The 15,615-nt window shown below is 32.5% G+C and overlaps 1 protein-coding gene across 4 annotated transcripts in view; it reads right to left on the bottom strand.

Moving 5' to 3' along the window:
* Positions 1 to 3,161: 3,161 nt before the first annotated feature.
* The window catches only part of LOC145163006 (uncharacterized), a 38,214-nt gene continuing 25,760 nt past the window's right edge, over positions 3,162 to 15,615 (bottom strand). For 2 of the 4 annotated variants that reach the window (XM_079081944.1, XM_079081947.1), the window contains exons 15-16: positions 3,630 to 3,756; positions 3,162 to 3,284 (exon numbers count right to left, since the gene is read on the bottom strand). In XM_079081944.1, coding sequence (XP_078938070.1) covers positions 3,649 to 3,756 — 108 coding nt within the window. In that variant the 3' untranslated portion in view covers positions 3,162 to 3,284; positions 3,630 to 3,648. Of the gene's footprint in view, positions 3,285 to 3,629; positions 3,757 to 8,935; positions 9,342 to 15,615 lie in introns of those variants that run through there. The other 2 variants (XM_079081945.1, XM_079081946.1) reach the window with 2 other exon arrangements.

Genomic DNA, 15,615 nt, shown 5'->3' with positions numbered 1-15,615 from the left:
GACAAACGTACAAAGTTTTTTGTTTCGAACAGGGATACTCTGGTATGTAAGTCCAGCATGTACAAACATTCTTGTTTCAGACCAAATCTTCGGAATGAATACCCGAAATGCTATATTCCAGAAAAAGTGATATTTTATAAAAATAAATAAATTAAGTTGGTTATTATTATTAAAATACTTGTTTGTATGAGTTATATTACTCAATTTCCAATAAAACAATTTAAGATAAATAGTTAATAGTTAATCATATAATAGATGCCTTAAAGTACACTTCGGATGACCTTCACTTGATCGATTGGACATATTTCCTTTTTAGCTATTTGTATTTGTATCTACTCATTTAAACCAGTTTAGCATCGTCATATAATTTATTTTATAAATCGTCATGGTCTTCATCATTTTTCATCTTAAAAACCAAATGCCGAAATCGAACAATTACGCATTTCACATTGTATATAACAATTTGGATGAAAAACTTGAAATGAAATTAAATCAAATTAAGAGGGAGTGAGACAAACTGAAACCTGAAGCAAGTGAGTATTTGTTTATAAGATAATATAAGATAAGGATAGAAAGAAATAAATAAGGTATGTTTGTCAAATTTCAATGATGGGACGAAATAATAAAGAAATGAAATGAACGTAATAAAACCAACAAGATAATGGAATAGCTTATCATATTGCATTGTTATATTTGTTTGGTGCCAAGAAAATAAAACGAGTCATTCAATTATGTTGTTGGTTATGTATAGATAAAATACTAAATAAAACTAAATAGATAAATAAAGAAAAAAAAAAGTTATTTTCTAAAACACAAATTTTAATGAAATAAAAATGTAAAAGTATATCGTTAAATAAATAAATTGTATATAAACATATTTGATTTTGTTTAAATAAATTGCATATAAACATATATTTCATTTCGTTTAAAATATTCGGTATATGCAATTCAAATGGTTGAAAACGAATTATATATCATCTAAAGAATTGTTTACTAACACATAAAAACGCTAAACCATGAAATCTTTAAATATAATTAAAATAAATAAATGTTTTGTTTCTTTTGAAAAAAAGAAGATTATTTAATGTAAGTTTTGAAAAATTTTAAAAAATTTAGTATTATATCCCATTTCTTAAAGAAATGAAAATAATACATTCTTCCCCAGTGGAAAAATCATTGACAAAAAAGAATCTCGTTGCGTGAGAAATGCTCAATTCTATTCCTTTATAGCAAATAAATAATATATTTTTTTTTTTCATTCCGTGGCTTCACTCCATTCCCTCTTTGATTGTTGTATACTAAACACTACCTAAAACTTTTACGAGTTTAATGGCATATTATGTGTGATAGGTGAAGATTTAGGATACAAATTTGATTTTTTTTCCATTGACTCACAGTCAGCATATTGTGTGTGATAGGTGAAGATTTAGGATACAAGTTTGATTTTTTTCCATTGACTCACAGTCAAACCGAACGTTCTACAAGACTCTAGTTCTCCAAAATTAACATGGCCTAAGCATGAAATTATCGTTTCAATTGGTAACACATGTTTAGAAAGCAAATAATTCACTAACTATTCAATCCACCAATCTTATTCTTAGGGGTGGTCATTGCATTTCAAATGGCTAAATGCAAGAAACCGAACTTGTACTTTGATTTTTGTGCACTATAATATCTTATTTTCATTTGTTTATATTACATCATAGCAAATTGCATTTCCAATTTTTTCTTAATTTAGGAATTTGTATTTTAGAAAATCTAGGAACTATAAAATCGTACTTTCAACTTTCATACTTGGAAATCTCTAGCTATTTATAACATTAAAAAATTCTTTAAATTTTAATGATATTTCTAAGAGGAAAATCTCCAGAAAAGTCCTAAAATTTTATCCTAATTTACGAAAAAGTCTCAAACTAAATTTTGTTTACGAAAAAACATGCCGGTAAAAATGGCGATTTGACCCATTTTTTCCGGTTTACCGGTTTTATTACTCACCTATTTCACTAAAGTCCTATTATTTTACCCTAATTTACAAATAAGTCTCAAAATAAAATTTACTGATGATTTGGCCATTTTCTCTATGTAACATACATTTTACCGATTTCATTGCTGACCCGGACGCCTAGTCATTAAATGAGATGATGAGATGGATATGTTGAGTTATATAATGCTATGTTTAGCATAAAACTTGATATCCTGATGTATTGTATATCTTTTTGGAACATAAAATGCATCAAACGAAGACTACAATAATTACATAAACTAACAACAACTGTGTTATTTTTTATGTTTATAAGAAATATCAAATTGTCTATCTAATCTTATGTAACCCAATATATTCATCTAATCAGACATCAATTCATTTTCTGCCATTTTTTCTTAGAAACACACATTTTATTGGTTTTATTGCTGACGTAGATACATAGTCATAAATGAGCCGATGAGATGGGTAACAAATTTACAGTAAATGTTACATTTTATAACCCATCGTATTCATCTTATCAGTTAATCTAATGACTAGGTGTCTAAGTCAGCAATGAAACCGAAAATATGTATGTTACATAAAGAAAATGGCCAAATCATCAGTAAATTTTATTTTCGGACTTATTCGCAAATTAGGGTAACATAATGGGACTTTAGTGAAACATGTAAGTAATAAAACCGGTAAACCGGAAAAAATGAGTCAAATCACCATTTTTACCGGTAATTCATGCTTTTTCGTAAACAAATTTTAGTTTGAGATTTTTTCGTAAATTAGGGTAAAATTTTAGGACTTTTCTAGAGATTTCCCATTTCTAAGAAATAAAAAAAGAATGTTATAATAAACTAATAAATAAAATAAAACTGTTGTTTCTTGCATTTAATCCTATTTTAGACTATAAAGTTCCATTAATTTTAAAATGGATTCTTCTATTGGCGATGTTACTATAGAAGAGCGTCAATTAATTCATCTTAATTTTAGATAAAATATAAGATAATCATTTTGAATAGTGCTAAAACTAAAAAAGATTACTACACTTGAAATGACTATATCTATGTATTATGATTCACTCCATACATGAGGAAAAATCTATTATGCGCGCGCGCGCACATATATATATATATATATATATATATAATATTCTTTACTTTGAATTCTCTAAGTCTAATTTTAACTGATATTTTGAACGGAAAATTGAAAATAGAAAGCAAGAACCACCATGCATGCTCGGGAAAAACAATGTGCAATGCTATTCTTCCAAAAACACTTGAGTTGGCCCATGCTGCACCACCTACCAAAGTACCTATATTGGTTTTTTCTATTAAATGTCCCCCTTCCATTTATTTCTATTAAAGCATTGCACTTTTAAAATCTTCCTAATTATAGCAACATCATCCAAATTCAAACAATTTACATTGCTATAATCAAAAACATTTTGCAAAGTACATCTTAATTAAAAAATAATAATAAAAGTACAATGTTATAGCTGAGTTAATTTATAAACCACAATGCCTTAATACGAAAAATAAATTGAAACTAAAATGCTTTAATGGAAAGAAATGAAAGTAGGTTGTTATTTCTTGCATTTAGTCTAATTTAAAATGTATTCCTTGGGAAATCACATGAATATCGAAGAGCAAGAGCTTACCACACACATAGAAACACATTTAAGGACCACCCTCTTGTCTTGCCTTAAGTACCATCTCTTCTGTGGTGGTGCCAATGATCTCATTTGCACGTTTAAGACCAGCACAATAATACCTCCCAATTGCATCCTAAATTCATAAGCATATATGATAGCAAAAACTATTTATAAATAACTACCATTGAATTAATATAAAGACATATATGATCACTTACTATTTTCATCACATAACTTCATGTATTAATATAAAGGCATATATGATCACTTGCTATTTTCATCACATAACTTCATGTAAAAGAAAAAAAAATGTATCTTATAATATAGTTTTTGTTTGCTGTATTACACCATGAGGAAAAGAGAAAAATGAAAGTATGCTACCTTAAATGGGATTTGGCAAACTAGTAATGCACCAGATATAAGGATAAGAAAGTTTAAGATATCTAATGGATGAAAAGTACAATTGATTAAGTTATAAGGACAAGCCATAATACACGACTAAGATGGGAGTTTATCCCATTTTCACTAAATGCCGGTACCTAAGCTTTTTCTAGTTAGGATGTGGGAAACTTTTGGTTATTAATGTTGAATATAAAAAATCTTAACACGATTTGAAGTTTTTTATATTTACCGATCAAACCTTTGGTGTTAGAAATTTGATCTTATTATGAAGTTAGGCTTCTAAGGTGATGAGCCACTAATGAAGAATGATGCAATTGTTGGAAGGAATCAAGTAATGGGTTCATATTATAACTATAACTAAGAATGAATTTCATTTACAAGTTATAGAAACATCAATAATTAAAATGTTTGACTTTTGAAGGTTTTGGTGAAACTTTTGATTATGATATTGGTGAAGGTTATACTGAAAATAAGTTCAATGGTTCCCTTTTATAATGGAAGGATAGTACGATTTGTGAGTCATTAACTTATGAAAGTAGGCTCCCTAAATGAGTAATTGACAAACAACTTAGTCTTGTTGAAATTGAAAGGAGTAAAAGGGATAATGCTAATTGTTAATGTATATCATTATCTTGCTAATTGTTAATGTAATACATGTCACTTTATGGACATCCGACATAAATTTTATGAGATAAGTGTAATATAAAACAAAGTGTAATGTACAAATTAATGTATATGTTAGAAACGGGAAATTAGGGATCTTAATCAAAATGGAGTCACAAGGTTAAAAAGGGTTTATTAAAGGGGGAAATGACGTGTGAGGATAATTACATTTTCGTCTTGTTTACGTTTAGGCAATTTTTTTGTACACAGCTGACAACGGTAATATGTGAACACATTTAACAAGTTAAATGATTAAATATGTATTGAAAAAAAATATTGCCTAAATGTGAACATTTTTTTACAAATTTCTTTAAGACTTTTATAATTTCTTACAATATATTTATGATATTTTTTTCATATAGTATTTTCTAATAGAATGTTTTAAACTTTGCTTAGTTTTTTTTTTAAACTTTTTTTATACTTTCATATAATTTTCATACAAGTGCTTTTAAACCAAATATTTTCAAAATGCTTTAAAATTTGCTTATAAGTTTTTAATTTTTAATTTTTATATTTTCATACAATTGTTTTTATAACTTTCATACAACTATTTCTAAACGTTCTTTTATAATATTTTTAAAGCGTTTCACAGATTTTGTATGAAATTTTAATACTTTTTTATAACATTTAAAATATTTTCGTTAAATACTAGTTTATAACTTCGTATTAAAAAAATTAAAAAGTTTATAAACTTCTAATTAAAAACTATAAAAAAGTTGTAATAATTTTAAAAAATTTACATTATATAGTTTATTTTTGTTTTTTTTCTTTGCTACGTAATATTTTCTTTTTATTTTTTAAAGACCCTCCGTACTTATTATTACGCATTTAAATTAATTTATTTTATCGATAGATACTATTTACTTTAAAAATATTTGATATGCTTAAAAACAAAAGAAAAAAAATATATAAGAGGCTATACTAAATATTTCACAAAAAAAATATTTATTAATTAAAAAGTAGAGTTTAGAATTGATCAATATTTATGATAGTAAGTTTTTGCTAAAAATAAGTAGTCGAAAGATTTGTCAAAATCAAAAGACTATAAATGGGATAGATAATCAATCATTATGGATACTTTAAAAATAACGTTTGGAAAAATAATACAAACAAATATGAAAATTAAAATCACTATTAAAAGTAGGGAAAATGACTTATCAAAATAATTAACTTTTCGTTTTGTTCACATTTACACTGTTTCTGTTTTTTTGTACACATTCGACCGTTTAACTTGTTAAATGTGTTCATATGTTACCATTGTTACCTGAGATGGCCGGTGCCAATGGTAATATATGAACACATTTAACAAGTTAAATGCTCAAATGTGTAAAAAAAATTTCCTAAATGTGAACAAAGTGAAAAAGATGATTGCCCTGGAAAGTTAATTTGCTTATTAGAGGAGTAAAGCATTAATGTTATGTCTTTTATGTATAGACAATTTGTTGAGAAAATAAAAGGGATTTGAAAGGAAATTTGGTTTCCAATAATTATTTGGACAATATTAAAAAGTGTCTAATCGCTAGTCACTCAGTCTTCGAGGACTAATGAATAACTGGCCTACGTGAGGACTACTCGAGTTATCTAAATTGTAAAGCAATTAATAGCATTTCTACATCTTAATTGATAACCATTCGTAAAGTTAGGACATGGAACAATAATTCCATTCACATGTGCAATGTGTTGCTTCAATTTGTAAATCCTTTCGGATAAAAATTTCACACACAAAGTGCATGTGATCTTATATAGTTCATTAAAATCGATCAAACATCTACATCCCCAATCAACATCACTTAATTTCTGTTTAAGTTCAACATTAGCTTTTGTAACATGGATGGTGAACTTGCAAATGTTGTTCGGTTAAGTTCAACACTAGTAGTTGATTCCATTAATGTTGTAATCAAGAGAGACAGAGAGGAATTTTTTTTAAGAATGAGAGTCAAGAGGGGAGAGGCGATATCTGAGGTTCAAAGGTGGCGGGAACAAGATTAGTGTTAGGTTGGAAAGACTTTGTCCACCTAGAACCCCTTTGATTTCTTAGACCGACTTTTGATTGATTTTTTTATCCATATGGTATTACATTTTACATGAGATAAGGCAATGTTATGCCAATAGTACAAACATGTATTTTGGCATGAAAAGAAAGCATGATTTATAATATATCCTGCAACTGAAATCATTTACAACATGGATTGTTGTAAAGTTGCTAGGTGCTAGTGAGTCTGTTGAATTGGGATTAGGGACTAATCTGGCATAGGTGAGGACAAATCAGGTAATAGGCGAAGACCCTAAATTATAAAGGAAATTATTTTAAAAAAGAATTAAATATTACCAATATCCTAACAAAATAAGTAAATAACCATAAAAATAGTCATTTAATCGTTTAAATATTTAAGTCAAACAATCATCATATATGATAATAAACTCAACAAAATAAAAATTCGTTTTCAAATAAAAGTATTACTTTATTACAATTCTGACTTTCCATTAATTTTGACTTTTAAGAAAAACATTTTTTGATAATTCAACTGCCATACCAATTTTTGTCCGCATAGATCAAAATTGGGAGAATGATTTGTAAGGGTCATTGCATTTTCATCTTGTTCACGTTTAGGTAATTTTTTGTACACATTTGACCATTAACTTGTTAAATGTGTTCACATATTACCATTGTTCAATATTACCATTGTCATTTGCTATCTCAAGTGATAATGGTAATATGTGAACATATTTAACAAGTTAAATGATTAAATGTGTACAAAAAAGGAAGTTTCCTAAATGTGAACAATTGTTTTTTTACAAATTTCTTAAGACTTTATATAATTACTTACAACATTTTTATGATATTTTTTCATATAGTTTTTTCTAATACAATGTTTTAAACTTTGCTTATAATTATTTTTTTAACTTTTTTTTTATATTTTCATATAATTTTCATATAAGTGCTTTTAAACCAAATATTTTCTAAATGTTTTAATTTTTTCTTACAAGTTTTTAATTGGTTTTTACATTTTCATATAACGTTTTTTATAACTTTCATACAACTATTTCTAAACTTTCCATTACAACATTTTTAAAACGTTTCATAGACTTTTTTATGAAAATTTAATACTTTTTTAACATTTAAAATACTTTTATTAAATACTACTTTAGAACGTTGTATTAAAAAAAATTAAAAAGTTTATAAACTTCTAAAGAAAAACAATAAAAAAGTTCTAATAATTTAAAAAAATTTACATTATGTTGTTTTTTTTATTTGCTACATAATATTTTCTTTTTATTTTTTTAAAAGACCCTCCGTACTTATTATTTCATATTTAATTTAATTTATTTTATTGTTAGATACTATTTACTTTAAAAATATTACATATGCTCAAAAACAAAAGAAAAAAAAAATAAATGGCTATTTAAAATATTTCACAAAAAAAATATTTATTAATTAAAAAGTAGAGTTTAGAATTGATCAATGTTTAATTAATATTTATGATAGTAAGTTTTTGCTAAAAATAAATTAGTCGCAATATTGATTTGTCAAAATCAAAAGATTATAAATGGGATAAATAATCAGTCATTATGGATACTTTAAAAATAACGTTTGGAAAAATAAAACAAATAATATTGTTTTGGTATATGTAACACAAGCTTAATTGCTTTTTTCTTAAAATACTTTGTTCATGAAAGAATGGTGATATAGTTGACTAATTTTTTAACCCCACTTAGCCGTATGGTTACTATTTCACTATATGGTTTTGGTGCGCATGAAGTTATGTGTGGTATTAACGTACTCCTTTATGTTATGTGCGAGAATTCATGCATTACATTTGCGTTTGGTTTTATGGCACACAAAGTTATGTGGTTTAAGAGCCAACGATTCAATTAGAGTATTTTAATATATGGAAAACCTTTTATTCACTTGTGCTATTAGCCTAACTCTTGTTTGCAAAATGGATATGTTTTTCACGTATCTAACATGAGGCCATAGTCACATAGCTATGATGTTTCTAGGTATATAGATGCTTGATAAGAAAGAAAAAAGAGCATAAGATAGCCATGTATTATGAATTTATGATTAAATTATGGTTTAGGTTGTTATATTTTAAGGGATCAGAATAACAATAAATACAAACTTGGATAGATTCAAGGATCGTGTTTACAAACACTTCCCGGAATCTGTAATTCATTCATTTTTCCTGGGTACACGAATTCAGAAGTGAGATAATCCAAGAATGAACCAATCTGAATTGCAGGTCTAATTTATATTTTGAAACAGAGAATACCTTGTTAATGTGTTCTTGAGAGATAAATGAAATCTTAATATACACATTTTAGGAGTATATTATGTAAAACATTTTTTGGAACATGAAGCATGTTCTTATACAAGAGGGAAAAAGGTAGTTATTGGGGGTTGCATGTAGTTTTGGCGCCAAAACTGGTATTAATGGACATAACTAACGCTTGTATCATCATGATGTCATCAAGTGAATTTAGCGGAACCACCGCCAGGGGCTCTGTCCTTTGGACCCCGCTAGAGGCACGACCCCTAGACCGCGCCAGGGGCACTTCCCCTTAGAACGTCGTACCCAGGGGCACTGCCACCGAACCCCCATATCCCGAGCTCATATTAATCACTTCGAGTGTGCATCCTACACCTCCAATCTTGGTGAATGAAATAGAACTCAATATATCTCAATAGTAATAACAACTACACTAAAACATGTTGATAACACTAAAATCACCAATACAGGTCATATCGTGGTGGGTTGAATTTAGCATTTTTGTACCATCAATTAGAATGATGTTGGTATATATGTTATACAAGTATTTGAGTTCATATATCGTCATTGTTTGGGTGTATAATGAAATTAAGGTTTGTAGCATATTATCTAATATGGAATTCATGGATAGGTTAGTGTTGGTTTATGAGCAAGGGACTAATACAATGTGTATTTAATAATATAGTACATATCGTTGTTACTGACCAGAGCCAATCCAGTCCATCTAATAAACTGAATATAACCAAAATCAGTAAAATAGTTAAAAAGTCAAAAAAAGGTCAAGAATTAGGAAAAAAAATAAATAATAGAAATTATTATTTTATGTAATCTATATTATGATTGTAAGTCTTTTTTCCATGTTTTATCAAAATATTTTCAAAATATACTTGATCTTTTTAGACAAATTTAGTAATTTAAATGTTATAGCTCTCAGACATACTTTATAGGTTAGAAATTTACATGCCCATGGTCATAGAAAAAAATTATGTTAAAGGTTATAATACGGAGTATATGAGGACTAATTTAATATTTGATAGTTATAGCAGTTACAACTATGTGACAGTTAGAGTAGCTATAGTTTTCTTAACAGTAAAAAATAAAAGGGTGTGATGGTGAGGGTTGAAAAGTCACGTTGGTTTAGTTTCTATATATACATATGTAAATAGATGTAAAAAGTCGTTCTTGGGGTTCTAAATAAAAAAATCTTTGTTTTGTTATACAAGAACCCATTTTATTCCTAAGTTTCTTCCACAATCTCTTCTTCCAATTATGTGTTGTCTTTTGTTTCTTTCCAACAAGTATTTATTTTTTCAACTTACTAAACTTATTAATTATTTGGGCTGATGATTGATGACTAAAGTATATAAACACTTAGAAATTATATATTTTTGATGATTATTGCTTATTTTGTTAAGATATTAATCGTATTAAATTTCTCTAAAATTAATTTCTTTACAATTTAGGGTTCCGACTAGTCTTTAGTTCCTGGTCAACCAACTGGCTAACCAAGCGACTTTTGCAACCTTGTGTAGTTGTGTATACTTAGTGATGGCGATAACTTTTCATGTATTTTAGGTGTTAAGAAGGTACCTTATATTGTTAAGAAATCTTTCTAAAGCTCCATTTCATGCCAAGATGTGGGTTAAAGTGTTTAAGTAGGATACATGTTAATATGTGCATATTATTATTGTTATATATGTACCTTAGCTACTTGTATGGTTTAATATTTATATCATAAGGATTTACAGTAAATCATGTAGGCTGTGTTATATTAGGTAGCGTATGAGAGATTTTCTAGAGTCTAAACTATTATTATTGAGTTAATTTAAGGCTTTAATTATTCTAGACTCTACTATTTACGTACTTAGCGAGATCTGTATAAGGCCATGTAGTCACACGAAGAGTAGATATATAGTTATGAGGATTACATTGAGTACTTATGTAACATTCCGTTTAAAATAAACAAATAGGTAAAATTAATAATTGAATAATAGCCCTAAATCCGTGATAATTAGTCAGCGTTAGCCACGAGAAGTTAAATGATATAATTTTTGGAGTTTTGGGGATCTATATTGAAACATTGGACTTGAATTGTTATGCATTTTGGATGCTGGGGGTTGTTTTGTAAATTGTAGGCTTAATTTGAAAAAGATCTTATGAGGAGGGACCAAATGTGTAAAATGTGCATATGTTTGAAGGTGAACATGGGATAAACCCGGTGTCCCCTCCCCCTCGTTCTTGGTCACAAACCCTAAACCTAATACATCTCACAACCGCCACCATCTTGGAGTGCTCTCAGCCACCGCCACCTTGTCGTAACCGATCTCCACCCTACCACCTGCAGCCTCGCCGTCGGATGCCACCACAACAGCCCTGCAGCAGGTGACGTTGTGTGCAGCCGTAGGAGCCGTCGAAGACCGATGAATGAAGCTGTGAACGTCGTCGCGTGGGCCGTGAGCGATCAGAAGACTCTCGGTAATGCCAGCCGCATCTCACACTTTCGTTCCTCGCTATGGGTTCAACGTCAGACACGTCGCTGCCGCCGACAATGGCTTTTGGTCGCCATTTCAGCTTGTTCCAGTGTCATCGGCCGCTTAGTCGGTGGTTGGGAGCTGTGGTCTCGTCTCGTGTATGGATATGTGTTGCTGTTGAACCCGAGATGTGTCGTGCGGGTGTTGTTGGACGGAAACCAAGAAAAATAACCACCATGGCCGCCAACCATGGTGGCTGCCGCCTGCTGCCATATCCCGTCGCCACTAACCACCGTGGAAGGAGGCTGTGTGTGTGTTTTATTGTGTATTTAGGCATGTGTTGGTGGCGTTATCTTGTATATACATTGTTTGGCCAGAAAAACCCGTCACACCACCGTGAGGTGGTGGTTGCCACCTCATGCCACCATTCCGCCGCCACCAGTCGCCACCTTGGGTGGCTGTGTGCACTTGGGTGTGAATCGGACTGTAATTTGGGATGCTTTTGATGTGCTTTGGTCTAGAATCATAACCACCACCACCACGAGGTGGTGGCTGCCGCCGTGAACCGCCGTCGACCACCACCGCCTGAGGTTGCAGTGGGTGGTGCCCAGCCTAGTGAAACCCTAATTTGACCGAAAACTTAACCCTTGGACTAAATGACATGTTCTTGGGTTAGAAACCCAAATTTTGGAGATGCTAGTTTTGGATTGTCGGGACCCGCGTTTGGACCAGTGGATTGAAGTTATGACTTATGCCCGATCCCATTGTATGTTTGGTCTAGTGGAGTGATGGACTTAATAGATTAAGTCCTTAATGGATTAAGTCCTTAATGGGTTAAGTAAGAACACTTAACCCTAATCGTCATTTTATGTGAAAAACCCTAATTATGTTTGGGCTTCAAGTTGGGCCTTCTTTTGGGATTAGGTGTTTGGGTTCTTGTTGGGCCAATTGGGAACATGTTTATGGACTAAGGAAATTATTGGGATTTAGGATAAGGCCCATTGGAAGGGCTTGGGCCCAATTTGGAAAATTAGGCCATAGGTGGGCCATAATTAGGCCTTGATGATTATGAGATATTAGACCATCGGAATGCCAAGTGTTTGGACTAGAATAAATGATTGGGCCTTAAGGTAAGACTAGGGATGGCAATGGGTACAGGTATACCCGGTTTCATGTTCCCTATCCCCATACCCAAATCCCCATCCCCATCGGAGATTAAAAATCTATCCCCATCCCCAATGGGTAACGGGGATACCCAATGGGTAATCGGGGATTTTTCCCCGTTACAAAGTTTTGAACTTTTATGAAAAATAACTCATAGTTATAGATTAACCAACAAAACAAAAACTAACATAATTAATATAAAGCACTATAATCACTGAATGTCTTCAGACACGAACAATAACATTCAAGTTTACAAAATAAACCATTTTTTGCAAAAACAAAGGACATTAAAAGTCTTCTCAAAACTATACGTTTGATTGTTAAAAAAACCTTAATTTGTCTACTGAACATTTGCTTATGCATTATTTAAAATAAAAACATAAATAATACTATATATATATATATATATATATATATATATATATATATATATATATATATATATCGGGTACCCATCGGGGCCGGTTTCGGGTACGGGTATGGGTACCCGACAGATAGAACCATCCCCATCCCCATCCCCATCCCCGCTTTTTGCATTTGGGTAATACCCATCCCCGTCCCCATTCCCGGTCAACTGGGGGATTTACCCGGTCAACTCGGGTTAGGGTTTCGGGCCTTGGTTGATTATTTGGCTTTTGGGCCTTCAGCGTGTGAGTTCGGGCCTTGGTTTTGAACTAAGCTGGGTTAGGGGTAAAATGATCCTTTTACCCTAAGTGTGGACTTATGGTTATATATTGGAACCCAATTATTAATTGAGTGTTGTTTTGATGTTGGCAGTTCAGGAATCTGTCAGCCAGCAGCTGAAGTTTTATCCGCGGGACTTCAGCAGTGCGATGTGAGTCTCCTCAGCATACCAATGGGTCGAAGGCACCAATGCCGACCCATTATGTGATATGTGGAATACTAGCTGATTATTTGATGTGTGGAATACTAGCTGATTATGTGATATGTGGTATACTAGTTGTTTATGTGATATGTGATATGCTAGTTGATTATGTGTTGCTTGCATGGAAGACCCCGGGGGGAGCCCGTGCCAGTTGGATATCAGACCATGTGGGGGTTCCCATGGCATTCCAGGTAAAGATCATGGGGGGAGCCCATGACACATAGGTATAAGACCCTGGGGGAGTCCACGACATCCTGGACTAAGACCCTGTAGGGAGTCCACGACATCTATATATTCTATATATGTTTATATATGTGTTATGTGGTACGCTAGTTATTTCTATGATACGTGGTATGCTATTTGACTTTGTGTTATTTGCATGGAAGACCCCGAGGGGAGCCCGTGGCAGTTGGATAGCAGACCATGGGGGAGCCCATGACATTCCAGGTAAAGACCATGTGGGGTGCCCATGGCACTTGGTTGTCAGACCATGTGAGGGTGCCCATGGTATTTCAGGTAAAGACCATGGGGGTGCCTATGATACTTGGTTGTCAGACCATTTGGGGGTTCCCATGACATTCCAAGTAACACCATGGGGGTGCCCAAGGGATATAGGTGTAAGACCCTGGGGGGGAGCCCACGACATCCTGGAGTAAGACCCTGGGGGGAGCCCACGACATCCTTATTTGTTTATATGCATGGCTTATGTAATTGATATGGTTTATGCGGTTATGTGGATTATTTGGATAATGTAGGGTATGATCTGGGGAACTCACTAAGCTTCGTGCTTATAGTTTTGTTTATGGTTTTAGGTATCATCGGTTTGGAAAGGAAGGGCCCAGTTTGATCGCAGCGCACACACCCGTGTTTTCCGTAATATGTGATTTTGGGATGAACTCTAATAAATGTTTTAATTAGCAACGTTTTTGGAATGTTTGGATTAAATGATATGCGTGTTTGACTGTAACAAAAATGAAATTTTTACCCTTGATTTTTGGGTCATTACAAGTTGGTATCAGAGCCTTGGTTTGAGGGATTCAGACATACTTTCGGGTGTGTCTGAACTCAAATTAAGGATCTGTAAAGTTTTCAAAGGAAAAATTGTTTTCGAGGAAAGAGTTTTCTAAGACAAGAAAGGGTGTGGTGCATGCAATCGGCCGAGCTCAAGTAAGTTTTCCCCAGAATACCCATATATGTCATCTGTTATGACTTGATTTATGAATCTGTGAATCGCATGCTAGTTAGGGCTAGGAGAGATGCCTTTGTATGTATGTTGTATGAGCTGGTAGACTTGCATGCTAGTGTTGATTAGTCAGTGATAGATTGGCCAGATATGTGATGCTTTTAGCCTTGGGGATACTGTATGCTATGTTGGAACGGGAATGACTATTGGTATCAGTAACTGATAAGTGTATGCTTTAAAAATTATATACGGTTAGGATCTTATAGCCCTAGAATAATTAATTTGGCCTTATTTCCTGTTCTTCGTCTGGTTGTGGTCCTAGGGTGGAGTCTATTTGATCCTATTCGGTGTATAATTTGCATGCATAAGGCATCCGACAGTGAGGGTGGATTTGGATAGCATGAGTTGTGGTATGTGGGATGAATGTCCTATGATTGTTTCATGGGTTGGAGAGTTACTGCGCGAATGCTGCTTGCTTTGTGCTTTGTGGAACTCTTGGATGATGGGAGTCAGCTACCAAGTAAATATGACGATATTCAGGAGGTGATGGCTGGCATCACGAGGAGTTCTTCAGAAGTTGTTGGCATGGCGAGGTTAAGAACCTAGGAAAGCCTAGGATATGCTCCAGTGAGTTTAGTGGGGCGGTTCAGCGAGGTTAGGAACCTAGGGGGAGCCTAGGAGGTGCTTCGATAGGTATTGTGTTGTTGTTTAGCAAACATTTAGTACATCAGTAGAGTAAGTGACTTAGATGATTCAGGAGGATTGCTGAGGAAAGTATGGATAGGTGTGGAAGGTAGTATCGGGCACGTACTACTGAAAGCATAGGATCCATACTCGAATCGGTGAGAGTCTTGGAGAATCTAAGAAGCTTATGGGAAGGAGAATTCTGGGTTATGCTCTGATCGTGGGGATAGATGCTTTTTCCAAATGAGGATGAGCACACATGGGGAAG

Source organism: Lactuca virosa, chromosome 3 (genome assembly GCF_052849685.1).
Source record: "Lactuca virosa cultivar CGN04683 chromosome 3, Lactuca_virosa_CGN04683_v6, whole genome shotgun sequence".
In the NCBI taxonomy this organism is placed as follows: Eukaryota; Viridiplantae; Streptophyta; class Magnoliopsida; order Asterales; family Asteraceae; genus Lactuca; species Lactuca virosa.
The sequence above is the reverse complement of the archived record's forward strand: the minus strand, read 5'-3'. Positions and strand labels throughout refer to the sequence as shown.